At 41.6% G+C, this 26,838-nt stretch overlaps 2 protein-coding genes across 3 annotated transcripts in view; one reads left to right on the plus strand and one right to left on the minus strand.

The window, feature by feature from the left end:
* Positions 1–26,838, minus strand: part of lrp1ab (low density lipoprotein receptor-related protein 1Ab) — a 93,488-nt gene that overhangs the window by 3,485 nt on the left and 63,165 nt on the right. For both annotated transcript variants that reach the window (XM_032574765.1, XM_032574773.1), the window contains exons 30-83: positions 26,608–26,782; positions 26,307–26,401; positions 25,221–25,370; positions 24,942–25,082; positions 24,724–24,852; positions 24,479–24,610; positions 24,263–24,397; positions 24,014–24,143; positions 23,770–23,896; positions 23,098–23,249; positions 22,879–23,003; positions 22,415–22,789; positions 18,235–18,424; positions 17,891–18,095; positions 17,604–17,796; positions 16,543–16,668; positions 16,320–16,448; positions 16,046–16,165; positions 15,809–15,922; positions 15,556–15,705; positions 15,346–15,468; positions 15,095–15,211; positions 14,877–15,005; positions 14,665–14,793; positions 14,390–14,530; positions 13,585–13,772; positions 12,782–12,965; positions 12,602–12,687; positions 12,382–12,501; positions 12,090–12,277; positions 11,796–12,001; positions 9,322–9,510; positions 9,040–9,188; positions 8,199–8,292; positions 7,958–8,074; positions 7,736–7,855; positions 7,541–7,663; positions 7,327–7,452; positions 7,121–7,237; positions 6,411–6,517; positions 5,597–5,729; positions 4,765–4,887; positions 4,532–4,654; positions 4,221–4,358; positions 3,994–4,131; positions 3,765–3,884; positions 2,542–2,852; positions 2,280–2,458; positions 1,906–2,012; positions 1,692–1,811; positions 1,433–1,609; positions 1,204–1,344; positions 912–1,085; positions 54–215 (exon numbers count right to left, since the gene is read on the minus strand). In XM_032574765.1, the coding sequence (XP_032430656.1) occupies positions 54–215; positions 912–1,085; positions 1,204–1,344; positions 1,433–1,609; positions 1,692–1,811; positions 1,906–2,012; positions 2,280–2,458; positions 2,542–2,852; positions 3,765–3,884; positions 3,994–4,131; positions 4,221–4,358; positions 4,532–4,654; positions 4,765–4,887; positions 5,597–5,729; positions 6,411–6,517; positions 7,121–7,237; positions 7,327–7,452; positions 7,541–7,663; positions 7,736–7,855; positions 7,958–8,074; positions 8,199–8,292; positions 9,040–9,188; positions 9,322–9,510; positions 11,796–12,001; positions 12,090–12,277; positions 12,382–12,501; positions 12,602–12,687; positions 12,782–12,965; positions 13,585–13,772; positions 14,390–14,530; positions 14,665–14,793; positions 14,877–15,005; positions 15,095–15,211; positions 15,346–15,468; positions 15,556–15,705; positions 15,809–15,922; positions 16,046–16,165; positions 16,320–16,448; positions 16,543–16,668; positions 17,604–17,796; positions 17,891–18,095; positions 18,235–18,424; positions 22,415–22,789; positions 22,879–23,003; positions 23,098–23,249; positions 23,770–23,896; positions 24,014–24,143; positions 24,263–24,397; positions 24,479–24,610; positions 24,724–24,852; positions 24,942–25,082; positions 25,221–25,370; positions 26,307–26,401; positions 26,608–26,782 (7,992 nt within the window). The remainder of the gene's footprint in view (positions 1–53; positions 216–911; positions 1,086–1,203; positions 1,345–1,432; positions 1,610–1,691; positions 1,812–1,905; positions 2,013–2,279; positions 2,459–2,541; positions 2,853–3,764; positions 3,885–3,993; positions 4,132–4,220; positions 4,359–4,531; positions 4,655–4,764; positions 4,888–5,596; positions 5,730–6,410; positions 6,518–7,120; positions 7,238–7,326; positions 7,453–7,540; positions 7,664–7,735; positions 7,856–7,957; positions 8,075–8,198; positions 8,293–9,039; positions 9,189–9,321; positions 9,511–11,795; positions 12,002–12,089; positions 12,278–12,381; positions 12,502–12,601; positions 12,688–12,781; positions 12,966–13,584; positions 13,773–14,389; positions 14,531–14,664; positions 14,794–14,876; positions 15,006–15,094; positions 15,212–15,345; positions 15,469–15,555; positions 15,706–15,808; positions 15,923–16,045; positions 16,166–16,319; positions 16,449–16,542; positions 16,669–17,603; positions 17,797–17,890; positions 18,096–18,234; positions 18,425–22,414; positions 22,790–22,878; positions 23,004–23,097; positions 23,250–23,769; positions 23,897–24,013; positions 24,144–24,262; positions 24,398–24,478; positions 24,611–24,723; positions 24,853–24,941; positions 25,083–25,220; positions 25,371–26,306; positions 26,402–26,607; positions 26,783–26,838) is intronic.
* On the plus strand, positions 18,432–22,408 carry LOC116727410 (galanin receptor type 1). Its single transcript, XM_032574827.1, is given in 2 exon segments — positions 18,432–20,083; positions 20,086–22,408. Coding segments are annotated over 2 exon segments (1,104 nt in total). The 5' UTR covers positions 18,432–20,037; the 3' UTR covers positions 21,144–22,408.

The raw sequence follows: 26,838 nt of genomic DNA on the forward strand, positions 1-26,838 counted from the left end.
AAATTCGATGCCTTGAAGAGAATTTAAAGCTATCTGGAAGTGCTGCCACTTACTGTACTGGCACTGGTCTCCTTGGTACTCGGGTTTACAGCTGCAGGTTGGCTGGTTGCCCATGCTGACCACGCAGCTGCCACCATTCAGGCAGTAATCCTGGCAAGTGTGGAGGTTGCAGTTCGGCCCTGTGAAGCCTTTAGGACATCTACAAGTCGGTGTGCCTGCAAAACCATTTCAGTTGTTAAACAGGAGTTTCAAGGTAATCCCCCCCACCCCCCTGAAAAGAGTTCGATTACAATCACCAACTTCATTCTCGTCCCAATTTTTATTTCAGTTTTCGCTCAAAGTGAGTGAGTTTATCACACAGAACAATAAATGAAATGCAGTAAGTGTTGGAAATATAAGTGGAAAAAAATCATATTCTAGTCTTCTACACATGTCGAACTAATTCACTGAAACTGCTTGAAGAGTTGGAGTTCTCCAAGAAATAAACTTTACTACCTGAATTTATTTTCTGTGTTAATTACATATAAAATAATTTGTGATTTTTATGTCAAACAGATTCTAAATTAAGTTAAGATTGTTGATTTCAAATAAGAAAACAAATAAGAAAGAGACGATTGGTGTTTTATTTACAACAAATTTTGGCTGTAAATGCGTTTTTCAGATGTTTTGAGAAAACAAATGATGCACAAACTAAATGTTCCAAAAATAAAGTCATCACTACCTGCTCTAAAGACAATCGCAGTCCATACAATGATTGTTCTGCTTTAAAAAAACATGGACAAATCTCAATTAACTGTTAGCGCATTTAACTTTTTTTTTGGTTCATCTGGATGAAATAGTTTATGTCTCGACATAGATATATGTACGTATATTTATGTCTGGCTGGAAATCCTTACACCAAATGAGTCTACCTGTATGGGAAGAGGTGCAGGTGCCCCCGTTCTTGCAGTAGTCCCTGCACTGGTTGATCTCGCATCGCGCGCCAACGTAGCTGGGCTGGCAGCGACACTTCTGCACCTGATAGGCATTGAAGAAGCAGCTCCCGCCGTTCAGACACTGGATGCTGCAGGGCTCTGATGGAGGAGCTGCAGAGAGAGGACAGGAGGGTGGAGACATCATTTATAATGCAGCATTTAAAACCCTTTTTTTTAACCCATAGATGAGATGCTGCTTAATGTGAGTGATATGTATGCTTGGACCTACTGAAAGATGACGAAGTGGGGCTCGGTCTCTCCACACAAGTACCATTGTCAGCGACGTAGTTGTTGGGGCAGGTGCAAACGGGCCCGCTGGGGCTCAGAAGACACAGCCACTCACACTTTTTCTTGTCGCATGGGTTAGGTACTGGTGCAGAAATAAATTATACACTAAGTACGAGACTTCAGTGTCTGTAAAAGCGCAAATTCTGGCTTAAAGATGATTCCCCACTCACTGTCTGGCTGCTTGTAACGGTGGTACAGGACTATGTCAGTGGCGTGGTTGATGCCTGTTGTAAGGTTTTCCATCGGGCCTTTGCCGAACTTGTTGACCCGGAAGACAAAGTTGTTCATGTAAGTGACACCGTAGATGTAGTCCTCAAAGATATCAATGCTGAAAGGGTGGAGTAGGTCTGAAAATAAGATAAAAATAGGAGAAAAGCATTCAGGCAATGAACCAATGTGGCAGCGTTATGTTTTCTGGGTTTACTCAACAGTTTTTGATGCCAGAGACGGCGATGACCGGGTCTGAGCCATCCAGGCGGACGCTGCCGATGACCGAGAGTTTAGCATCAGCCCAGTAAAGGCGCTCATTGAAGTAGTCCACGGCTAATCCTGCAGCAGCAGAATGAAGGAAATGTAAGGGGCTTTCATTGGTTTGGAACATTTTGGACCTGAAAGAATCATTCAACGCTCAAACAGCACTGACCTGTGGGCCACTGGATGTTTTCTTGAACGAGAGTCTGTCTAAGAGTGCCATCCATGGCAGCCGTCTCGATTTTAGGATGGTTTCCCCAGTCTGCCCAGTACATCGTGCTAAAGAGACACAACACACAGTCACAAGGCTCAGAAATATGGCATGAAAAAAATGAGTGCAAAAGTGTTAATACATCTTTAAATTCTCCCACATTTGACCCATATATTGGTCAAATTATAAAACCAAGTAACTTGTCAGTTCTACTTAAAAATTTTAGACTACTTTTTGTTTGTCAAATATATCCTCAATACCACATTGAAGATTCCCGTTGTAACATGACAAAAAGTACAAGGTAGTGTAGATTATAAGTGAAGCTTCTCTCTGACCTTCTTTGTGGGTCCACTACAATAGCATACGGCTCATCTATCATGCCAGAGATGAGGGTCTTGCAGTGCTGCCCCGACATCTGAGCCACTTCGATCACATCTCGACCAGAGTCCGTCCAGTACAGGTTTCCAGCCACCCAGTCCACTGCTATACCACGGGGCATCTTCAGCTCCCTGATCTGGATATGAGCAGAAAACAACTTAGCAGCTTTTTTGTTTGTTTTCTAAAGCGACACATCTTCAGATTGTTTACAAGCTCTACCTGCAGGTTGGTGATGCCGCCCTCGTTCTGCCGGCGGTTGGCGTGAGAGTTTGTGGAGGACGATGACGATGAGGAGGACGATGACGATGAGGACGAGGACGGCTCCGGGAGCTCGTAGGAGGAGATGCGGCCAGTGTGCCAGTTGGTCCAGAAAATACGGTTGCTTTTGACGTGCAAATCCATGGCGTCGATTCGCACGCTGGCGTCGCCCTGAAAGATCTGCTCGTAGCGCCAGTTGGGCATGCCGGGATCCAGGCTGCGGATTTCATTGTCGTCGGCTATGTATAGGATCTGTCGACTGCTGTTCATGCCTTGGAGGACCGGAGGAAGAAGTTACAGCAGCGATTCTCAAAATCTTTTAAGTTTTTCAGTTATTTTTTTCCAAATGTTTTGGTGCATTTTTCCAATCAGAAGAACAATCTTCATAACCGCTGGTTCATCCTCCACAACATTTAGTCATTTTGTCCTCACCACTCGAGGAGACACTTTCTTAGCTGCATTGCCAGGAAAGTATCTCGTTGAAGACAGAAAGGAGCATCTGGACGTGCAAAAATGATTTCCGGTGCTGTGTGCGGTCCAATTCATTTTCAAGATGAACTGCAATATCGCTTACAGTTGTGTACATCTTAATGCAGAGGGTGTTTCTTATGTTTGTTTTAAAAAGTTTGTACTTTTCTAGTTTGCTTAAACTAGAATTACAAAGAGCATGCAGTAAAGATGTGAAAAATACAGTACAGACCAAAAGTTTGGACACAACTGTGTGTCCAAACTTTTGGTCTGCATTCAATACAGACCAAAAGTTTGGACACACCTTCTCATTGAATTCAATTAGAAAGTGTGTCCAAACTTTTGGTCTGTACTGTATGTAGCAGTGTCCTTTTTACCCCATTACATAAAATGTAACCGTGGGTTTCAAATGTCTGTGCAAATAGTGACTGCTGTGAGGTAGTAGATTTCTTTGCATTGAAAGAACAGAGTGAACTATCATAATGAAAACCTGACAAAGACATTCAATAATCTTGTCCATAAACATGGCGTCAGGACTTTTCATTCGGCTGACGCCGATGATGTTATTGAGCTATCCGTTTTGATTAAGTGACTCACTTTACCAGGTAATCGATTAGGCTTGGCAGTTTGCACCAACTGTTTTGAGAAATGCACCAAAGCATTTGAAATAAAATCTAAAAGGTAAAAAAAAAAAGCAACGATCGGATTATCCTTACTGTCAGCCTTGCAAGTGTCATTGATCCTGGTAAAGTACTTGTGGCAGCTGCATTTATAGGAACCCTTGGTGTTGTTGCAGATCTGGGAGCAAACTCCAAACTCTAAACACTCGTTTTTATCTGAGAGACGAAGAGCCAAAGGAAAATATTAATGCCAATGAAATATTACAAACCAGTTTCTTTAGTCCTAATCGTAACAATTTGTTTTGTAAATAATCTGCAAATGTACCTCCACAGGTGTGGTGCCCGGTCTTCTGGAAACCCTTTTTGCAGGAGCAGAAGGAGTCCGTGCCGTTGGTGATGCACTGTGCCTCGTCTACATTGCCGCACTGAGTGCTGTTGCTGCGGCAGTCGTTCAGCCTTTTGTCTGAGATTAAACAAGCAATTTAAATATGAGACGGGAAATTCTGAGTTTCTGTGTCTCAAAGCTTTGACGCTGGGTCAGAAAGGAAGCACCTGTTTTGCATTGGATCTCATCAGAGCCAAAGTCTTCGCAGTCATTGAAGAAGTTGCAGCGCAGATTGGAGCTGATGCATCTGCCGTTGAAGCACGAGAACTCATCCTTCTCACACGTGGGAGTCGCTCGGTGGGCCTCTGAAAACGCAATCGCGGACATGTCTGTAATAATCCAAGCTGACGAAGTAGAGGTTTTTTTCTAATCAAACACTTCTGTGAAAACGTTTTCACACCCCTTAAACGTTTTTGAGACGAAAATTCCACAAAAATGTGAATATGTTGCTGTTCCTCTGAACAGCTCCACTTCTCACCACAGTTGAATTCGTCCGAGCCGTCCCCACAGTTATTAACGCCGTCACACCTCCTCGACATGTGCAGACACACACGGTCGTTCAGGCACCGGAAGACTCTGGTAGGAGGACACTGGAACCTCCCTGAGAGGACGAATGGACGAGACACAGAAGACAGAGAGAGAAAGAAACAGGTCAGAACATGATAGCAAACGAGACATTTAGAAAGTGTGCGACTAAAAAGATCAACTCACTGCATTCCTCTGGATTCTCATCAGAGTTGTCACCACAGTCATCTTCCCCATCACACTTCCAGGCGAGTGGTTTGCACAGAGTGTTGTTGCACTGGAACTCATTTTGAGGACAGTGTCGTCCAGCTGAGAAACAGAAAAACAAGGTCATTTTTTATCAGTGTCGAATAAGATCAACTTTTTCAAATTAAGCTAACAAAGGAAGTAACATAGGTTGATGCAAAATCCACTGTCCAACCAGCAAGCAATCCTTAAATATGTTTTGAACATTACTTCAGGCTTCTTCAAGGCCTTTTGCAGATTTTCTTAAAATGTAAGCAGCTTTTTCCTCTCACTCTGGTCGAGTAGAACTGCATGATATCACCAAAACATGTAGTTACTGTTGCTAAATATTGCACAAACAATTTGATTATTTCACATTTCCTGACTTTTCTCTATGTTTTCGTCGTTATGTCCCCACCAATCTACCAATCTTAGTGATTGAAATTCTAAAACTGTCTTAACAAAAAAAACATGAAGTCTGGTTATTGAAGTCATTTAAAGTCCATCCAACATTGAAGATGGTATCCCACCAACTATTGCAAGTGTATTCGCGCGACTGAGGCACTGCATATTTTGATAGCGTGGTGAAGACTGCGCTTTGATCTACTGTGCTGATCTATTTCAGAGGAATGTTTTTAAGCCGCATAAATCTGGCTCACTCCAAGTTATTTAGACTCAAAAAGACCATCCGAAAATCTGAAAAAACCTTGGAGAAGAAAGATTGCAAACTATTTTGTGTCTCTGAGGCAAACCTATGGGACATAATCCAACATCCTCGCCAGAAAAGACTAACCAGTGCTGCCGCAGTTCTCCTCATCACTGCCGTCCATGCAGTCCGGGTCAGAGTCACATCTCCAGCGGATCGGGATGCAGTGACCACTCTTACACTGGAACTGGTCGTTGTCACACTTCAAATCACAGCCATGCTATAGATGACACACAACCAACATACTGAGAGTCAGTTTACGACGAGAAGTCAGAATGGATTTCGAATGACGCTGCTGTGCTCCATGATGAAACTTGGCCCACATTTAACTCTATGTTTTCTTTTTACTATGAAGTCACGCTTTATGGAGTTTGGTTTTAAAGTTAAAGAAATAGCTAAATAAAATAAAGATGTAAATCTTACATAACAAAAAAATAAATTACATATAAATTATTAACTCATTAAAGCGAAGAAGACGTTCGATGGAGAATACCATTTTAATCTGCTGAAGAAACGTTATGCAGGTCCTCCAGCTCGGTGCAAACATAAGAAGTTGTTTTTGCTTTATTGGCACAGATTTTCCACATTCTTGTAAAAAAGTCTGTATTTGATTTTGTTTTTTGCACAAACATACACACAATGTTTTTTAATTGCTGGGCGAGGAGGGTAAATTGTAAAGATTTATTTTTAATTGGTTTACTATTAAATGGAGAAAATTATTTCCACATACAAATTTAAAAGTTCGAACAAAATCGAACCTCCAATAAGTTTCACTGAAAAGCAGAAAAAAACCTCAAGCAAACAAAAGGAATAACATTTCCTTTGATGTCAAGCGAAACAAAAACTCATTTATGAGGTTCCTTAACAGGAGCACATAAAACCTCACCGTCACGCCCCTCACCTCATCAGATCCATCAGCGCAGTCGTGATCTCCGTCACACTTCCATCTCCCGGCAATGCAGCGGCCGTTCGTGCAGGCGAACTCGCTCTCTGAACATTGACGAGGCTCTACAGAAAGAGAGGCTTGCGTCACTAACAAATACTGACAAAAGTCATGTGAGCAAGCTTTGAGCACAACGCACAAGAACGCAACACATGCATGGGTAGACAAGACTTCAGAAGTTTATGTGAGAGACTGCACAGAGATATCTTTTCTTTCTCTTGTGTCACTATCTTTCTTTAGTGTTGCTATATTCTGAATTGTGAAAAAATAACATTAACTTTGGAAGTCTGTCAATAAAGGACTACTAAAGCTTTGGGAAATGGACAGATTTGCAGATCTGCTTGCAGACTCTCACGGGTCAGGCTGGGGAAGTGGAGGTGACACACGAGAGACGCGGCGCTGATAATGGGAGGTGGAATAACTTACCTCTGGCTCATACCAACAGGACAGTATGAAATGAAGCAAATATCAGATGAGGTGAGATGCTTTAGAAATGTCAATGCAATGAATTTGCATTCAGGATCATCAATTTGTTAGACATCAAAAGGAGAAAGTTGAATTTGTTGCTGGTGGATGATGCACATGGGTTACTGGCAGCGGACAGAGTGAGCAGATAGGCGTAGAGAGGTGCGGAGGCATTGCTTTGCTGCAGAAAGAGAGACACCTACGGCATTTCTCTTCATCTGAGTTGTCCCCGCAATCGTTGTCGTAGTCGCACTGCCAGCGGCCCGGCACGCAGCGGTTGTTCTTGCATCTGAACTGGTAGGGCTCACAAGTCCTCTCAGCTGCACAATTTACAAGCATAAGTTGCAGCAAGCAAAAATGTAGAAACATCTGCGACACTGGCTTCTCTTCAGGGGCAGAAAGTTCCTACCGCACTCTTCTTTTGGCTCGTCGGAGGAGTCGCCACAGTCGTCCTCGCCGTCACACTTCCAGCGTGCGGGGATGCAGCGCCCGGAGTCTTTGCATCGGAACTCATCCACACCGCATGTCATTTGAGCTGCGGGGAAGACAAATGTTTGGGCACAACGGTGAGTGACATTCACAAAAGGTACATCAGAGTTATCTCCTCCGGTCAGTGAACTTACTGCAGTTGGCTGGTTCATCTGACCCATCGGCGCAGTCATTGTCCCGGTCGCACACCCAGAGGCGAGGTATGCAGCGTTTGGTCATCGCACACTGGAACTGGGTGGGAGCACATGTAACCTCAGCTGTTGGGGAAAATACGATCATTGTTAGTTTGCAGTTTAAATTGAGTAAACTGGTAAACAGGGGTCACTTACGGCAGTCCTTCTCATCCTCGCCTTCACCGCAGTTTTCCTGGCCGTTGCATCGGAAGATCCCTGGGATGCAGCGATTCGGGTGGGAACATTTGAACTGGCTGGGCAGGCAAACATGAATATCTGGGAACAAAAATTATAAGCAAATAGAGTGTTTTCCCCCTTAAAAATACCTAGATGCTGGCATAATGTAGCTGCTAATAATAACAAAAAACAAAGACCTACCACAGTTGGCCTCGTCTGAAAAGTCCTGGCAGTCGTTATCTCCATCGCAGATATAAGCAGGGTTGGTGCAGATGCCTGTACCGCACTGAAACTGTCCCGGTCTGCATTTAAACTCCGCTGTCAAAGATAAGACACAGTTTATCAGCATTCTGGTCAACATGAGTATATCTGAGAGTTCAACTCAACCACAAGCACCTTACATTAGTGTGATACACCATCGTCTTCTTTCTCAGATACTTACGACAGTCTGCAGGCTCGTCTGACCCGTCGCCACAGTCATCCTCAGTGTCACATTTCCACCAGAAAGGAATGCACTTGTCATTCTTGCACACAAACTGGAACAGAGAGAGAAATGATCCAAACTGAGAGCAGAGCTGGAGTCACAAGGCATCAGTACAGGTGTTTCAATTATGCAGTCAGGACAAAATGAGTTTGGCATTTTTAATTTCTAATATTTTATATAGCAGAACTTTAAAAAAACTAAACTGCAAACCAGAATAGTAATGCTTCCCTGGTCCATTCAACTCTTTTTCATAGATTCCTACAAATTTTCCATTTCAAAGTCCCATACTTTCTTAGGTATTTTTCCTGCTGCTCTCCTCCCTATGATCTATATGTAATCAGAGTTGTTTTGTGATAGGATATCTCCACTTTTTTTTAAACAAATTTTTATCTATTGTGGCCTATTCGCTGTGCATACATATCTACTTGACAAATAGTTTTCTAACTGAAACCGCGAGAACAATAAAACTGTTCCAAGACCATGAAACTTGAGGGACGATCACTGCAAGTCCTCAGAATATTAAAAACTTGGATAAAAAATACTTCAAATTTGAGACTTGGTGTGGAAGGACTGAATAATGACATTAAAGATGACATTTAATTTGCATTTAGAGAAGAAGCCCCTTGGTCACAATAGTCGACTATTTTAGGAAAAATCAAATGATCAATTTTAAAAGAGACACTAAAAAAAATAATCTGGAAAGCCACATAAGTTTATTTTTTCCATACTTCTGCAGACCTGGAAACAGCTTGAAGCTTTCTATCCTTCCAACTAGATGCTGAGCACACAGCCTGCTTACCTGACTCGCCGTACAGTTGGACATGCATGTCCGCTGGTCGCTGGCCAGATAGAAGTTAGTGGGACAGGCACATTTGTATCCTCCTCCTGGTGAGAGGAGGCAGAGGTTGCTGCAGCCACCGTTGTCTGTCTGGCATGGATGTTTCAGAACTGTGACGGAGATGACGAGATAAACATTTTTTTAACAGCAAAAGCAGAAAAAACCTGAAGTGTATTAAAAGTTTGTCTTGAAAAACTGTTGTAAATTATTGTCGAAACGCACTGAACTATATCAAGCTTTTACCTGGCGGCTGGCGGTAGGGATGGTAAATGTGAATATCCATGGGCCGGTGTAAGGTGTTGATCAGGGTGGTCTTGTTGGTACCCATGGTCTTGTGCGCCCTGTTGATAGATTTTGTTTCCCAGTCGGTCCAGTAGATGTACTCCTCAAACAGCGTCATGGCAAAGATGTGAGGGATGTCGTGGTTTAGAACTGTGAGAGCAAACACATTAAAGATATGATCATGTTTTTAAGGTCAGTTTAAGTTTTTTTTTTTTTTTTTTTTACCCCACCACCTTCATCTTGTCACAAGCATAAACAGTGTGAAAATTCATAACAGTGTCTGTTTTTTCACTCGATGAGACCTGGAGTATTTACTTGTGAAAACTAGCAAACACAAAATAACTCAAAGATCTTTCAGATTTAACTTAACAGGTTTAATATGAAATGATTCGACAAATGACATGAAATTCGTATACTTTAATTATTGCTTAAATTAAACAAAGCTGATAGCAGCCTTTAAGAAAGGGCACAAACCATTACACATCAGCTTATTCCCTGTTGTTATTTTTGATGGATTAAAATGATAAGTGATCATAAAAACGCTCAAGTCTCAGTTATAGATCAAATTAATCTGCACTGACCAGCCTTTTCGAAACCAGTTTCAGGACAATAATACAGAAAAGAAGGTTATATTAAGGTAATGAAACTGTTTTCATAATTTACATTAAATGGAAACAGCTTTTTTTAATCTAAAAAGTAGAACATATATGATTTCAAACACTTTTCAAAATATATTAACAATAATATTGAAAACATTCTCCTTCCTTGAACTCCTCCAAAAATTGATTTTGAAATTCAACAGCTGCTTTTCTCAACAGATGGGGGACAAAGGGCACACAGTGCATGCACAGACTTTCCCTTTTTACCAATAATGTCCATTAGAAATCCATGCAGTAATTTAATAAGCACATAAAGGAATCTATAGGAGCACATAAAATCTTATTCTTGCCATTGAGGTGTTGTTACAACAAAGAGAAACTTCCTGTTCTGTTAATGTAAAACTGAGTGAACAGATAGAGTCTCCATTATATCCCTCTTATGCAACAGCTTCTACACCTCATTAAGTTTTACACTCTAGTTGCTCGTCTTTTTTTCTTCTGGCAACATATATGTGGCGTCTCATGCATGCTCTGTGTTTGGGGGTCACCGCGTTAAATAAACACGCAGCAGCAATTCAGACATGCACATCTGGCAGAGCAAACACAGAAAGCAGGTGGCACTCCTTTGAAATGCCTACTAAATGGTAAAAAATAAAAAAATAAAAATCAGCAATGATTTTTACCAATATTCTGCTTTAATAAAATTAATATATAACAGCAGGTTTACAGCCTTGGCACAAGTTCAGATATTAGTCGCATTAGCTCAAAGTGCCCTTTGGTCTGTCCTTATCTGAGTCTTGTTCTTCAAACACACACGCAGCTACAATGGTGGTTAAGAAGCATCTGATTCAGTGGAATCACCCCAGTTAGATCACCAGGCTGCTGTGAGATTACACTGAACGATGTAAAAAATATATATATTTTTCATTTAACACGCACATAGTTTGTTGCATCAATAATGAGTAATTATAGGCCCATATTCATACTAATATAATTGGCAAAGATTATTTAAAAGGCAGTTTATGAATTATAAAGATGGGGCAACAAAATTCAGTTGTGGGATCCCTCATGGGTGTATTCTCGAGCCACTTTTACTTAACATCTACATGACCTCCATGTTTAACAAGACCGGGAGTCACCAACTCTAGTCCTCAAATTCTACAGTCCTGCAGGTTTTAGATGAATCCCTGCACTAGCACAGCTGAACAAAATTATTGAATTACCTCTTCAGCGTGCTAGCACACAAATAAATATTAAAAAGAGCTATTTATTTGATTCAGGTGTGCTGGAGCAGAGTTGCATTTAAAACCTTACTTGGCATAATATTAAAACCATTGCCATAAAAAAGAGTTTCCTGTCAAAACAGGACACAGAAAAAAAGTGTCTTTACTGGTCTCTGTAAAATAAAACAAACAAAACGAACAGACATCACCCAAAATGCAGCTGCCAGAGTCCAGACCAACAAAGGGGAAAATATGTCACATTGGATCATAAATCACTGCACTGGCTCCTTAGTTATAAAAGGATAGTCTTTACAGTTCTGCAATTGGTCCATAAAGCACTAAATGGTCTTGGGTCGAAATACATTTCTGAGTTGCTTGTTAATTATGAACCATGTAGAACCCTCATGTCCTCAGTTTTTCTATTCTCTACAGCCCTGGAACATATACCTGAAAACATGGTGGAAACATGCTAAAGTTTTGACGTGGCAAATCAAAGATGTGGACATTATCTATCAATCTATTAAATTTATGTATTGTTTTTGTTTTATTTATTTTTTTCTTCGAAATAAACCAAGTTTGGCAACAAACATTTCTGTCATTTCTGATGCATTACCTGTGTGTCTGCTGGTTCCATCCAGGCTGGCAAACTCGATATAGTCCTCTCTGGCATCCGCCCAGTAAATCCGATCATTGACAAAGTCCAAGGTCAGTCCGTTGGGCCAGGTGATCTTATCCTCAATGATAATTTTTCTGCCTGTGCCGTCCATTCCAATTCTCCCAATGTGAGGGTTATCACCCCAGTCGGACCAGTAAAGGTATCTAACCAGCAGAAAGCACAGATTCACTTAAATTAAAGATACTCAAAGCAAGGATCTTCATCGTCACGAGTTAAAATAACGTGGCTCACCCATAGCGGACGTCCACAGCGACAGCCCGCGGCTCCCTTAGGCCATTGTTGACCAGCACAGTCCGGTAGGCGCCATTAAGCTTCGAGACTTCGATGGTATCACGACCTTTGTCACACCAGTATAGATTTCCACCAACCCAGTCCACTGCCAGACCATCGGGATTACTCAGGGAGGTTCGGTGCAAAACCTACCAGATCGGTCAAAAAAGTAGAAGAATACATTTTATTTGCACTGCTAACAAAAGCTGAAAAACAGTCACAAATCAAATTTAGCAGTTACTGAAGTCCCGACCTCCATGTTGGTGCCGTTCATTTGCATCCGTCGGATCATGCTTCCCTGAGTGGTCACGTCTGTCCAGTAGATCATCTGCTCTGCATAGTGAAAGTCCAGTGCTACTGCATTGTTAAGTCCCTGATTGAAAACAATAAATTAGGATTAATAATTATCTTTACATAACAAGCCAACAACGAGAACACAAATATTTCTCCAAACAGAGAGCCAGAGATCCCACCTGCTTTATAAGAGTGTAGTTGGAACCATCCAGGTTGAGCTTTCTCAGATAGTAGCGATTCGCAAAAATCAGGTAGGGTTCCACTTCTACACACAAGTACCATCCAAAACAAAATTACTCAAGACTGGACTACATATGTGCAAGTAGTGAATTATAAATCACACTTGTGGCTGCCTTTACCCGATGTGGACTTGCAGATGGTGGGGTCATTGGGGCTGACTTCAAAGCCGTCCACGCAGAGACAGTGGAAGCTGCCGTGAGTGTTCAGGCAGTGCTGAGAACAGGGGTAGGTGGTCGTGCACTCGTCTATATCCACACACGTCTTCCCATTTCGCTTCAGCTGGAAGCCGGGATGGCATCTGCACTGCAGGGACCAACAGCAGAGCACATGTGTCAAAGTGTCACGGATGAGGTCATTCAAGCATTCAGGTCACATTTACTCTGGTTGCGCATGACTCCCTTGGCCAGTGCAAGGAAATGACTGCTTTATGTTTCATTGTAATATCGATGTTTATCCAGATACCAAACTCGATCACTAAACAGAACAAAATTACATAGGTAAGTAAAAACAGGCACAAAGTGTTTGTTGGTTGTAGAAGGAGCCCTGCCCTAACGCACTGCACACCACAGATGTAGCAGTTCACACAGAGTTCAAGCTGTCCCAAGACCGGCCTCCCTCCTTTCAGGAATGAGGGCCAAAACAAAATTTCATCTTGCGTAACTGTAAACCTGAAGAGACGGGCTTCAGATCTTTTTATAACCAGGTCCACTTGAACAAACAGCAAATATTATCTCTGCTAACTCTGTGCTCGCAGTGAAAGTATGAGAAATTTTTGTAGCCAAGCTTCTGCAGACCAACATTAAAAAGTGAAAATCTGAAATTTCAATGTACTTTAAAGTTTAAAGTTCTTTAAAGTTCTTTTCATACTAAAAGCAGCTAAAAGTGCTGTACACACTGGTCAACAATAAGTGAGGTGTCTTACTTTAAAGCCGATTTTGAGATCGTCGCAGAGCTGCGAGCAGCCGCTCAGCTTGCTGTTTAGACACTCATTGATGAAGCAGTTGCGCTCATCAGAGCCATCGCCGCAGTCATCGTTCCGGTCGCACAGCAGAGTTTCATTCAAACACTTCTTATTGTGGCACATGAAGGAAGATTCATTACAGATTCTCTCTGAAATCACAGATGCACAGAGTCAGTGTAATAAGTAACATGACTTTTTCTCAGACAAAAAGTTGGTACAAAAACTAGAACTTATGGTTTTACTAGTTTGCAAATGATGAATTATCCCAAGGAGGCTAGTAAAAGAAACATAAATTCGCTATTGAAGGACATACTGTATGTGTCTGATGCTTAACAATGTAGAATATGCAGATTTACAGACTACCAGTAATCTGTTCTTTACCAATCAGCATTAGGGTATTTACATTTGGTCTGAAGCCATTTTTTCTACAGCTGCTAAGATAACAAAAATACAATGGATAAACTGACTGGTTGGCTGCTTAGCAGACATTTAATAGCTTCTCAAATGTTATTTTTCACCAAAGGATAAACTACAGTATTTGTGTTTCTGGTCAGGCTTTAAAAAAAAAGAAAAAAAAAGAACTCTGGTCACTCAGGAACGTTCTCTGGCGTGACAGTACAAAGACTTTAAATCGTGGTAATGGTTTTATTTTTGAAGCCAAAACTTTTTTTAAGCCTTTGTGTACCTTAACACCAGTAACCAACCCATGCATGGTCAGAGTATTAGCTTTTGAATGATAAAATAAAAATAAATATTGAGATCCTACCAGAGTCTACACAGTGAGGGTTTTTGGGAGCTTCATCAGAGTGATCTGGACAGTCAAACTCGCCGTCACATTCCCACTTCTTCTGGTTGAGGCAACGTCCATTGGCACAGCGAAACTCCTCTGGACCACATGGTGGGTATTCTACATGAAAACCACAAATTACAGACTTTTAACCTCAAAATAAGCAGGTATTAAACAAAAATATAACCAGTACTGGCGTTATAAAATTCCTATACAATTTATTTTGTTTTTTTTAGATACAAAAGAAAACTAACCACATTCTGGGGACTCATCCGAACCATCAGAGCAATCAATGTCATGGTCACATACAAAGTGCTTTGGAATGCACTGTCTGTTCTGGCACATGAACTCATTCTTGGTATCGCATGTATTGTTGGTGTACACTGAAAGCAGAAATAATCGCTTTTATTAAACGGACGTTAGGAGTTTTCTTTCTATTTCCTGCAATCATAGCAGACTGACTTACTGCATCCAGCTTTCACGCTCTCATCGGCTCCATCGGGACAGTCATTATCTCCATCGCACTTCCAGCGCTGGGGCACACACACGTGGGAACCCGGGCACTGGAAAACGTCAGGGCTGCAGGACTTATTGTCTGTGAAGGAATGGATTAGTCGGTTGAAGGTAAGATGGTTGAATGTTTCCAGTGAATGTGCGACAGAAATCAGCTGTAATATCAGTTACCACATATCTGGCCTTCGTCAGAGTTGTCGCCGCAGTCATCGAAGCCGTCACACACCCAGTTCTTGGAAATGCAGCGGTGGTTCCCACATTCGAACTGAGTGGGCGAACAAAACTTGTCTGCAGGAAAAGAGAAGGTGTGTTTAGTATCTTGAAAGAACAGCAAGATGTGTTGTAAAAGGAAACAGTCTGACTCTTCTGTGAGACTTTGTGTTTTTAGGAAAAAATGAGCTCGACTTTGCACATAGACTGACCGCAGTGCGTTTCATCAGCTCCATTCTCACAGTCGTTTTCCTTATCGCAGGTCCAGCTCATCGGGATGCAACGCCCACTGGGGCAAGCAAAGAAGTTAATGGGACATTTCAGCTTCCTCTTATCTGCAAAAGGAAAGAAAAACAAGAAAGTGAACCTTTGGAGTGCTGAAGGAAGTTGAAAGTGTCAGAAGAAAAATAAAGACATCCCACCTGGACAGTTTCTCTCATCAGAAAAGTCTCCACAGTCATTGTTGCCATCACACACCCATGAGGACAGATAACACAGCGTTGTTTTCTCACAGCTTCGGAAGGTGGAGCCTTTAACTCCAAGGCGGAAGAAACGCGAACAGTCGGTAGGTTCTGAGGAAATAAAACCTTTCTAAGCTTCATATTTATAAATTCTTTTTTAATTCTGAAAAATCCCACGAGGTTGTAGTTTTTAATTTAACAATGGATTACATACGGCAGTTCATTTCATCACTAGCATCCTCACAGTTGACCACCTGGTCGCAGCGGCTGTGGTTGGAGATGCAGCTCCCGTCTTTGCACTGGAACTCTCCTGCTTTGCACAGAGTCACTGCAAGGAAAGGAAATGGGAATTTAGCAAAGAAAATCCAAGTTCCAGATTAAGTACATTTACGTTCTCTTTAAAACAGGCTGGTCAATCACGTTATGGTTAGCGTGGACTGGCTTTACTTACTGTTGCAGGGCACTTCATCTGAGTTGTCGCCGCAGTCATCTGTGCCGTCGCACCAGAACTGGTGGCCAAGACAGCGGCCATTAAGGCACTTTCGGTAGCCCTTCTTACAAATGCGATTGGCTGTAGAGAAAAAGTTTTCATTTTCATCATTTATTTGTGTTTTACTTTCTTTTCTAGCCTCGAATGTACATTTTCTTACCATACATTAATACAAGTTATATATATATTACAAGATTTATTATTTTCCACCTGATTGTTTTCAATCAGAACTCACCACAATAAGATTGCTTTTCGTCTGACTTGTCCTTGCAGTGGGCCATCCCATCACATGTGAGGCTGTAGTTGATGCAGTCGCCGTTTCCGCACTCAAAGTCATCAACACTTCCACATGACATATTCAGCGCTGGTCACAGGGGGGGGAAAGCATTCGTTTTCAGAAACACTTACACTTTGTCACATTTCAAGCCCTTTTTTAGGTTTTGCCCCTTCCTTCTTACAAGAGCAGGTATTGTCCTCGAGGAGCTGCCTATCGCCGCGGCAACTGCAGTTCACCCGTCCGTCAGATGTGGGCAGACACAAATCCTGGCAGCCTCCGTTATTTGTTCGACATGGAGAGTACTCACCTGAGGACAACAGGATGGTTTGTTTATTGCAACTTACTTTTCACGGTATAACCTACAATCAGGGTTAATAAATGGTTCTCGGCGCAAAAAAAAAATCCACATTGTATTTAGGTCAAATATTGTTTGGTATGCTCTTTCCAGCAAAAAATATGAAAGTGACATACTCATGAAGAAGGGGACCAGAAAGTACTCATGGCCTCGAGATTTAGTGTTTAGCTTGTACTCTTTAGAAAGTACTCTTAAGTCTTTGGTTCCATCTACCTGTGCTTCTTTCTTTGATGAAGCCATTAACATTACTGTTACTGCCATTAGGTATATGTAATGTTTGTTTTTCTTTTTTATACAACATATTTGTGGTTTAGTGGTTTTGTGCTTAGTTGCACATCTTTCCTGAAAGAAGCTGTTGACTGAGCTATTACTGTCCTTACCTGTGTGTGTGCTCTGTTTGTATTCATCATACCAAGCTTTCTTGCTGAGTGTGTTCTTTTTATGGACATCTATAGAGCTATTGATGCAAGTAAGTATGTGTAATCTCTGTTTTTCTTTTCCATACTCCAGGCTTAGCGCTTAGGGTAGTTGAGTAAATAATTAATGAATACCTGTCGCCTGTGTGGTGACAGCTGCCCAGAAGAATTTAAAACTTCAGATGTAAAGCAGCCCAAACTATTTCCCATTATGATAAAAGGCCTTGAATCATTGAGCATGCAACATTTTTTTGGATTAAACAATGAAAATGTAAAAGCATTTTAGCACTTGCTTGAGGCATTTCAGTATGAACCGATAGTTTGGCGAACAAGGATAAATATCCATTTTAACCATTCTGTTAGAACATCTCTTTTCTAACTCTTTAGGAAAGATGTTAAGGAAAAAACAAATACTTAAAATACATATTCATAAGTTATGCTAACTAAATGGATGCAGTGAATGATACCCACAGCTGTTGGTATCGTTAGCCACAGCAATGATGCCCATTGGCTGCTGAGGGATGTCGGCTCGCAGCACTTTCATGTCTCCTCCCGTGAACTTGTCTCCCCTCAAGACAGCTCGCCTCACCCAGTCCGTCCAGAATATGTAGTCTCCGTACACGGCCAGACCGAATGGATGTACTGGTTCGTTCTTCAACAAGACCTAATGCATTCGGTTTTAAAAACATGAATATGTTTTGGTGCTAACACAGCATCATTTTCCCCACAAGTAGCATCAAGTTAAGGAGCTGCCTTACATAGCGGTTACTTCCGTCATATTCGCAACGTTCGATCTTGTCCAGAGTGGCGTCGGAGAAGTAGAGTTTCTCAGCACGGTGATCGATGGCCAGGCCATTAGGAGTTTTAATGTCACTGCCAATGATCACCAGCACATTGGCTCCGTTCAGAGAGGCCCTCATGATGCTGGGAGACTGCTCGTTCCAGTTTGTCCAGAACATGAGACTGGGAAATAGCAGAAGACAAGAATTGTGGCAGGCTACCAGAAAGCCCTTTTATAGAATCAACGGCTCACCAAGACAAAATAAATGTTCTCGACAAGAAAACGGGCGGCTAAGGCAAAGATCTCACACAGCTGACTCACTCCTGACACTCATCCAGCACAAAGGCTCTAGGGTGGTCTTCTCCAGACATCGTAACGACAGTGTTGCGGTTATAAGCCACGGAGCGGCTCTGGTCTACTGTGTGGCGAGTGATGGTGGAGGTGGTGTAACTCGTCCAGTAGAGTGTGTCCCAGCCTCGGTGGTACGCCAGACCCTCAACTGACCCGACGTCTGAGAAGTAAAGAGGAAAAGAGTAGATGTGAAATAAAAACTGTCTTGAAAATCACACTAACACAATAATTTTAGGCAACCTTTGACAAGTATTTGAAAAATGTTAGCATCAACAAATAGTTTGGAAAATGCCTACTTGGACCACAAGCTAACACTGGTAGAGACTTCTGAAAGTTTGACTGCTGCGTGTACCAATACAGCTGATAAACTAGGTGTATAACATCAACACAAACTGCCTGTTTTTAAGAATTTATGACCACCATTTAAATCTCTAGTAAAAATTATAGCAAAAGTATGACACCAAGTACCGGAGATACTGTACTATAAATCTTCAGGCCAATTTAAAGACCACACATTCTTTTTCATAGCCTACATTGGAATCCTCACCCACAGTTTAAAAACCATTTATCAACATTTCTCTTTCTGTGAAGAAACCTCAAGTTAATACCGTACTTTAACAAAAAACAAACTTTCTTCATACAGTAAATAATAATGTATCTTATGAGCTATAAAAGTGGAAATTATGGAACAAGATGCTGTAGCACTAGTAGATCCAAACTGTTGCTTTTTTTTTTTTTTGCTATGCTAGCAACCGCATTTATGGCCACTTACAGCACACAATAAAAAGGTGAAGTCATTGTTTGCTCTTGGCTAAAAGTATATAATTGCAACATTATCGACAATTCAGATGCTATGATTAACATAAATGTGGGTAATTTCTCCAGGATAAAAAACTCTTATTTTAAGGCCAAATCAAAGGACAAACAAGCAAATCTTATTTGCGTTTTTCAAACCCAACAATGAGACTCTCCAAACAGGACTTAACAAGAAAGAATGAATAAAAAGTTAATTTGATAATGGAAAGATGAGACCACTGTTATATAATCATACTCTGCTCGGCCCTCCCGTTATCTACATCAGCTCAGCTCCTGGTTACAAAGCAAACAGCACACAGACCCTGGTGAGAAGAACACTGACACTCAGGACAGAGCTTTTCATGCAGTCCTGGGAGGAGGACAACCTGAGCATCACTTAATTATAATAAAAGCTGCTACCTCTTGTTGCTGAGTTAATTATACAGTAACCCGCTGGAAGGCTCTACATTTGATAAAGGCAAAGGACAACCATTGACTGTTTTTTTGGTTTTTTTAAAGAGGAATGTCTATTTACAGTGACAAAGAGGAAGTAGTGCTGTTCCTTGGAGCTGCAGCACTGATATCTCATTTTGGACCCAATCATCTTCTTCTGGGATAACAAAGCTGCAAAACAGAAGTCTTTGTACATGTAATTTTTTCCTGAGGAGAGAGTTTTGTGGGGACATCTTACTATTTTTAAGAATGGACTTCACTGGATGTCGTCAGGACATTTTCTGAGGATGAAAAGTTGACTATATATGTGGAGCTGAAGAAGATGTTGCTGTTGAATAACTGCAAGAAATATCTTTAAACATTCCCTCTTTGTGAACAACGTATAGATGTTAATGGAGGAGCGACCCGTGTGATTCTAACAGCTTAACTAATTGCTATCATTATCAAAGTGCTAGCTGTCTCAGTGGACTGCAATTATGTTTGTTTAAATAGACATGAATTGGATCAAACAGATTAGTTGCCCACATGCTGCATCCCATTCAGATACTTAACACTGACAGTATATTGGATTACAGGGCTTTTACTGGGACTGGATGGAGACTCCTGGACTAGAGACGAACAACAGCGGCCTTAACCAAATCAGCAAAGAAGATGGAGCTTTGATTAAAACTTTGGTGCCCTTCCTGGATGGACTGATCCTGCTGACTGGACTTATCGGTCAAACTCTGGTGATGATTATTCTTACAGGCAGAAGGAAGAAAGAAAGTCAACCTCCTCATGGTACGGACACCCTGCTACTGGCTCTCTGTGCTGCTGACCTGTTGATGCTACTCTGTCAGCCCTTCCATACCTACGCCATCATCGTGGGCTTCTGGCCGTTCGGCAGCTTCCTCTGCAAAGCAATCAGCTTCCTGGGGGTGGCCTGTTCGACCGCCTCCGTGTTCACCCTGGCGGCTCTAGCAGCCACACGCTATCTGGTAGTGGCGCATCCCACCTGGACCTACCGCGCAAGGATGAACAGGCGACTCAAAGTGACAGTTGCCCTGCTCTGGATCCCAGCCTCCGCTCTGGCAGCGCCGCAGTTTGCCTTCCGCACAATTACATTTTCCAACACGGTATACTGCTTCGCCTTCCTGTCCGACTTCAGCCGACTGGTCTACAGCATCGCTCTGTTTGTCATTGGCTTTGCGCTGCCTTTAAGCATAATTATAGTGATGTACAGCAACATTTACTGCTTTCTTCGGGACACGCGCCAAGTAGGCAACGCTCCGCAGCTCGAACGCTACCAACGGCAGGTCACTCACACCTCGGCTCTTCTGGTGCTGGTCTTCACCCTGCTGTGGCTGCCCTCCTACATCCTCATGTTCTCCATCATCAGAGGATCTCTGGCCAGCTCACCCGGCTTCAACACCTTTGCCCTCCTGGCCAGACTCTTGTCTTCCTCAGTAGCTGTGGTCAACCCTGTGATGTACGGCTTTATGTCTCAGAAGTTTAGACGAGAGTTAGTGGAACTGGGAAGAGAAAGCTGGACGAGGTGCAGAAGCTGCCTGATAAGTTGTCCGCGTCTGATGAGCAGGCACACAGTGCGGCCATTTGAGCATCAAACCACCTCAGACATACCGCAAAACTGACTTTTTTTTTCTTTTTTTTTACCTAAAATAAAAACACTATTGCTCAATGCAACTGAACTCTGGAAGAATCTACAATCCACTTATAGGAATCCATAGTAGAGATGTTTAAAAAGTCTTAAAACAAATTACTTGTTTTGCAGTACTTAACTCAAATATCTAATTTGAGAACATTTACATAGTTTGGAGCAACAAATGTTTAACAAAAATCACAGATGCCATACTTATTTGCAACCCCTTTCTTAGTTTTTTTTAAACCCTATAAAGCAGAGGTGCCCAAAGTCTGTCCTCGAGGGCCGGCATCCTCCACGTTTTACTTCTCTCCCCGGTAGTACCAACAACCTTTTCAGCACGTCAGTGTTCTTCTTAGGCCTTCTAAGGAGCCATCATTTGATCCAGGTGCGTTAAACCAGCGAGAGAACTAAAACATTCAGGATGCTGGCCCTCAAGGACCAACTTTGGGCACCCCTGCCTAAAGCATAAATGCACCTCATGATTTTTTTACTTATGTTTTACTGTTTTTTTTACCCCTCCAGGGGGTCTTTTGTGGGCTCTAGTGTCCCTTATATGAAAGTAGGCTGACAGGAAAGGGGGAAGGAGAGGGGGGAAGAAATGCGGCAAACATCGCCGGGTCTGGGAGTCAAACCCGCGACAGCCACGCCGAGGACCCAAGGCCTCCAAACATGGGTCGCGCTATCCCCTACGCCATCACAGCACCCCCTGTTTTACTGTTTTTAAGTTGATCAGGATGTATAAAATTTAAATTAGTAAAGTCTAGCTCTGTCTAGCTGATATAAATATGACATGACACAGAAGCCCATTTCTCTTTGTCACTCTTCAAAGACAAGAAAAAGCAACAATTCAGTAAAGCAGATGTGTTTTGATAGTCATAGTTTAGGAAACGGTTATTAGAAAATAGCTACTTGTCTGATCTTGTCCATATCTGCAGTTAATAAACTTAAATCAATTTGAGCTATGAAAAACATGGATGAGCAAGGACACAGGTTTAAGATAATCAAGATAATCCTAGGTTTATTTTGCTGTGAGAAATAGAAGTAGGGCTGCAGGGTAAAATTATCAATAATTAATATAGATGAGGAATAACGCTTGTGATAAATTTACATTTACATCTAATCTGAGTCAGATAGGGGAATCTACTGCAGTCAGACTCCATCTAACAAGCTCAACATTATATTGGCTTACAAAGTGTGAACTCGTGACAGTTGGAATCGAAGAGGAAACAAGCGTTGCATTTCTGACAACTCAAAACTTACTGTCCACCACTATCTTGCGATCGGAGCCATCGTCGTTGATCTGCTGGATGTTGCCGAAGTGAATGTCGCTGAAGAAGATGCGGTTGGCTCCCTTCCCTCCGCCGCCATGGTAGTCGAAGCTGAGGGCGATGACGTTCTTCATGTGCTCCGGGTCCTCGAACGGTTTTATCGGCGCGTTGAGGTTCGTCTCGTCCGACAGGTGTATGCTTTTCAGGATGGTGCGCTCCGAGTACAGCAGGTATCCGTCATAGTCGCGGCAGCTACGTCTGTCCTCGGCCAGCATGCCGTGGGCGCAGGCGCAGGTCCGCTCCCCGTTGCCACGGTAAAGACACAGCTGTTCGCAGCCACCGTTTTTTTCTTTGCAGACGTTCGTGCCTGCAGAAATGAGGGGGTGCATTCAGGTATTAAGCAGAAAATTATTGTTAAGGATTCTTTTTAAACATGTGACGTTACGCTGTTCTTACCTTGCTGCCTAGCTCTGTTAAAAACCTTGATGTCCTTCAGTTGTACACCGATGCCTGTCCTCAGCTGCACGGCGTCTGTAGCATTGTCTTTGCTACCTCTCTTAATGGACCCATTGGCATGAGTCCTGAACAAAAAAAAAATTAAATAAAGATAATAAAGCTGAGATAGCACAAAGATTTTGTCTGTTTATTTAAAGTATGGAGCAGAAAACAGCTCACCTGTCACTCCAATAGATGTATCCCTCAAACACAGACACAGCAAACATGTCCATGTTGTTGCTGGCCAGTACCAGCTCTCTGTTCTCTCCCGTCTCCAGGTTTATCCGCTCGATCTTGTCTGTTCGAGCATCGCACCAATAAAGCAGACCCCCCTGCACCGCAAAAGAGGAAGATAATTTAATCAAACATTCAGGTAATTCCTGGAGAAATTTAAAATTCTTTTAATTCTAAGCAGTGCTGCTTGAAGATCAAAAATGATCATTTTAAATATATTAAAAATATTTCTATGAAAACCGTCAGTGAGTAATGAGGGGAAAAAATAAACGAACCTCAATGTTACCTTAATCACATCTAACATTAATGTACTAATGAATGAATAGCTTTTTGTAAAATACAATTTACAAACATAAATCACACAGATTATTCTGCATATTAATGAAGTGTGCAAGTTAATTTATGTTATTAAAAAAATACTTTATTTTAAAAAAATAAATAAATAAGATTCTGTCGCGGAAACTCCAAAATTCTTTGCTGAATGACGCAGAGGTCAGAAATGTTTTAAACATCAAAACGGCAGCATCACAATCTTTATTAAATATATTTAACAAAGGGTGTGATCAAACAAACAAAAGAAATGATTTTAGAATGAAGGTAAACGCAATGATTTCACACCTCATAGTCGATGGAGATCCCGTTTGGCCAGCTGATGCTCACGTTGACAATGACCAGCCTCTGGGAGCCATCCAAGCGAGAGCGCTCAATACGAGGGTACTGACCCCACTCTGTCCAGAACAAATACCTGCACACAAACACGCAGGAGGCTGTTTGGGTGTAATTTAGAAATAAAGACGGGCTGGTTTCTTTTCCTTAAGGCAACACTGCGACATAAGAGTAAAGTGTGGATAAAGAGGCTGACCCTTTCACTGGGTGGACAGTTATAGCTCTGGGTTTGTCCAGACCCTGGGAGATGACCACGTAGCGGAACGAGCCATTCAGTCTGGCTACTTCGATCACATCAAAGCCCTGGTCAGTCCAGTAAATGTTTCCTATAACCGCAAATTTATGCAAATCACTTTATATCTGCATTTAAAATACTTGAATATAAAAAAATAAATAAATAAAATAAGGTAAATAAAATAGGATCTAAATAGTTTAAAAGCCAAACCTGCTATCCAGTCAACGGTGATCCCCTCCACTCTGCCGATGCCATTGGTCACCACATCCTCTCTCCAAGTCTGATCCCTCTTTGCTCTGCTGATGGTGCTCAGTCCCATGTCCACCCAGTAGATGGTGTCATTCTCTGCACAGGAGATAATTGCAGCTTTCAAATGTCACCCTGAAACCAGCCTACTATTTACTTGCGTCTTTAAGTGCTTCTCACCAGCGTGGAAGTCGATGCCCACAGCCAGAGAAGTGCCAGACACGGGCACCAAGGCGTCAGATTTGTCTGCCGGGTCGAGGGGAATACCCCTAATTCCCTCATGAACCGAATAAAGCAAGAAAGATCCCATACCTGTAAAAAACAAAACAAAAGAACAAACAAAAAGGAGCACAATGTATGTTGTGGGTATGCTTTGAAAGAAACAAAAACCTTTAAGAAGCTGTGTTTGTGGATGAGTTTCCTACCCTCACAGGACTGCTGCCCAGTTTTGAGGCTGTATCCAGCCGTGCACATGCAGGATCTTGTTGTCGGAGAAGTGGGCAGACACAGCTGCGAGCAGTCGCCATTATTGTTGCTGCACAGGTTGATTCCCGCTAAAGGAAAAGCAAATAAAGTGAGAAGGAGTTACTTTTTTCACTTATTTAACCACTTCATATTCCAACCTTGGTCAAATATTTGCTACCTTTCTGCACATCCTCGTCATAGATCCTCATGTGCATCATAGGGGAAGTGTTGTTACGCAAAACCTTCCAGTTCCCACCGTCTGTCTTGTCACATGTTCCTATCTGGTCTGCTTCCTGGTCTGCCCACCACAGCTTGTCTCCTACAGACATCAAAGTTCATACAAATTGTTCTAGATTATTCAATTATCAAAGTAGAGGATTACCAACTGTAAAAAAAACAAACAACAAAAAAAAAACGAATAGATAACACACTGCTTGTAATGGGTTTTTCATCTTACCCATGATAGCCAGAGCAGTCGCCTTGGTAAGTTTGCCTTTTACACCTTCCAGTATCTCCAGTTTAGATCCGTCCAGTTTGCATCTGTTAATAGTGCTGTTACCTGAGCTGATCCAGTAGAGCTGCTTCGTCTCATAGTCAATGGAAAGTCCTTGGCACAAAGAAATATTGTATCACAATCCATGTATATCTGTCACAATAACAGATAGAGTCACAGTACCAAAAGAAATCTTCAGGTCGGATGCCGTTACTGAAGGAATAACACTCAGTGAGGTATTTAAAATGAAGAGGAAACACACACAAGTAGTCAAAATTGTAGTAAGAAAATATTTAAAAGAAAATTACATTTTCATATTGAGACACTTTCCTTTTAATTTCATAGCAGAGTACAACCAAAAGTCCAGTTTACTCAAAAGCAAACTTAAAGACACCCATACAATAAACTATCCACCCAAGTAATTTAGGAAAGTATATGTCTTTATTTTAAGAAAGACATTTCTCCAATAATTTACAGATTTGTTTTCTACTTTGCTCCTTTCTATTGAAATTGTTTACCCCCCCAAAAAAATACAAAATCCTGTTTTTTTTATATAATTTTTTTTTAAATGGTCATTTTTGTAGTCCACAGGTGCTTTCTTTTTGTGATAAAACATTTGTACTCGTCTGATCTAGGGAATGTACAGAGTGAGCAACGCAATCCACATTTGAGGAATATGAGATTCCAACAAGAGTTTAATATGTCAGCTGCGTAAGTGTTTTGCTTTGCTCTGAAATTACAAACCCTGTTTTATTAAAACAGCTCTGTCACACATGTAGGGTGACATCACGTCTGCTCCTAAAATAAATAATGATGTCTGGTTATAGCAGGAAGGGTAGGAAAATATATATTTTCAATGTTCTAATTTCATTTTTTCATGATTCTGTCAGAAAAATTGGAATCAGCTAAAATGGTTATGAGAAATTAAAACTTATCAGTGCATCTCTAATTATAAAGCTAATCTAAGCATGAGCAATGGAGACATAAACACATATTCTGTTTTATTTTACAGTAGCTGTATATTTGAGAGCGAGTTAAACATCTGCTCACCAACAGGGCCTTTCTGATTGGTAAAAAGCAGGGTGTGGTTGCTTCCATCCATGTTTGCCATGCTAATGTTGTCACCATCAGTCCAATACAGCTTCCTGAGAGAGGGCATGAAAACGACTGCATTAATGTATTTTCAAAATGTATGAAAATATAACAAATTGAAAACAAATTACAAGTTACAAAGTAAGAGACAGAAAAAAATCTAATGTTTGCATTAAAGTCAGAGAAGACCTCATTAAAATTTTATTAAATAAGGAAGAACCTTTATAAAGTGACTGAGCGCATCAGATAAAGCACTCACCCAAGTAGTGGATGAACCACCAGACAGTGAGGTTTATCCAACCCCTGGATGACGGCATTCTTAAAAGACCCATCCAGTCTCGCCACATTGATCTGCTTCTTATTGGCATCATAGCTGGTCCAGAAGAGGTTCCTGGACACCCAGTCTACTGCCAGGCCGTGGGCATTAGGAAGGTCTTGACAATTTCGACAACGAAAAAAAAAAAAGGTACATTAGACTTCCAGGATGTAC

Source organism: Xiphophorus hellerii, chromosome 1 (genome assembly GCF_003331165.1).
Source record: "Xiphophorus hellerii strain 12219 chromosome 1, Xiphophorus_hellerii-4.1, whole genome shotgun sequence".
NCBI classification, from domain to species: Eukaryota; Metazoa; Chordata; class Actinopteri; order Cyprinodontiformes; family Poeciliidae; genus Xiphophorus; species Xiphophorus hellerii.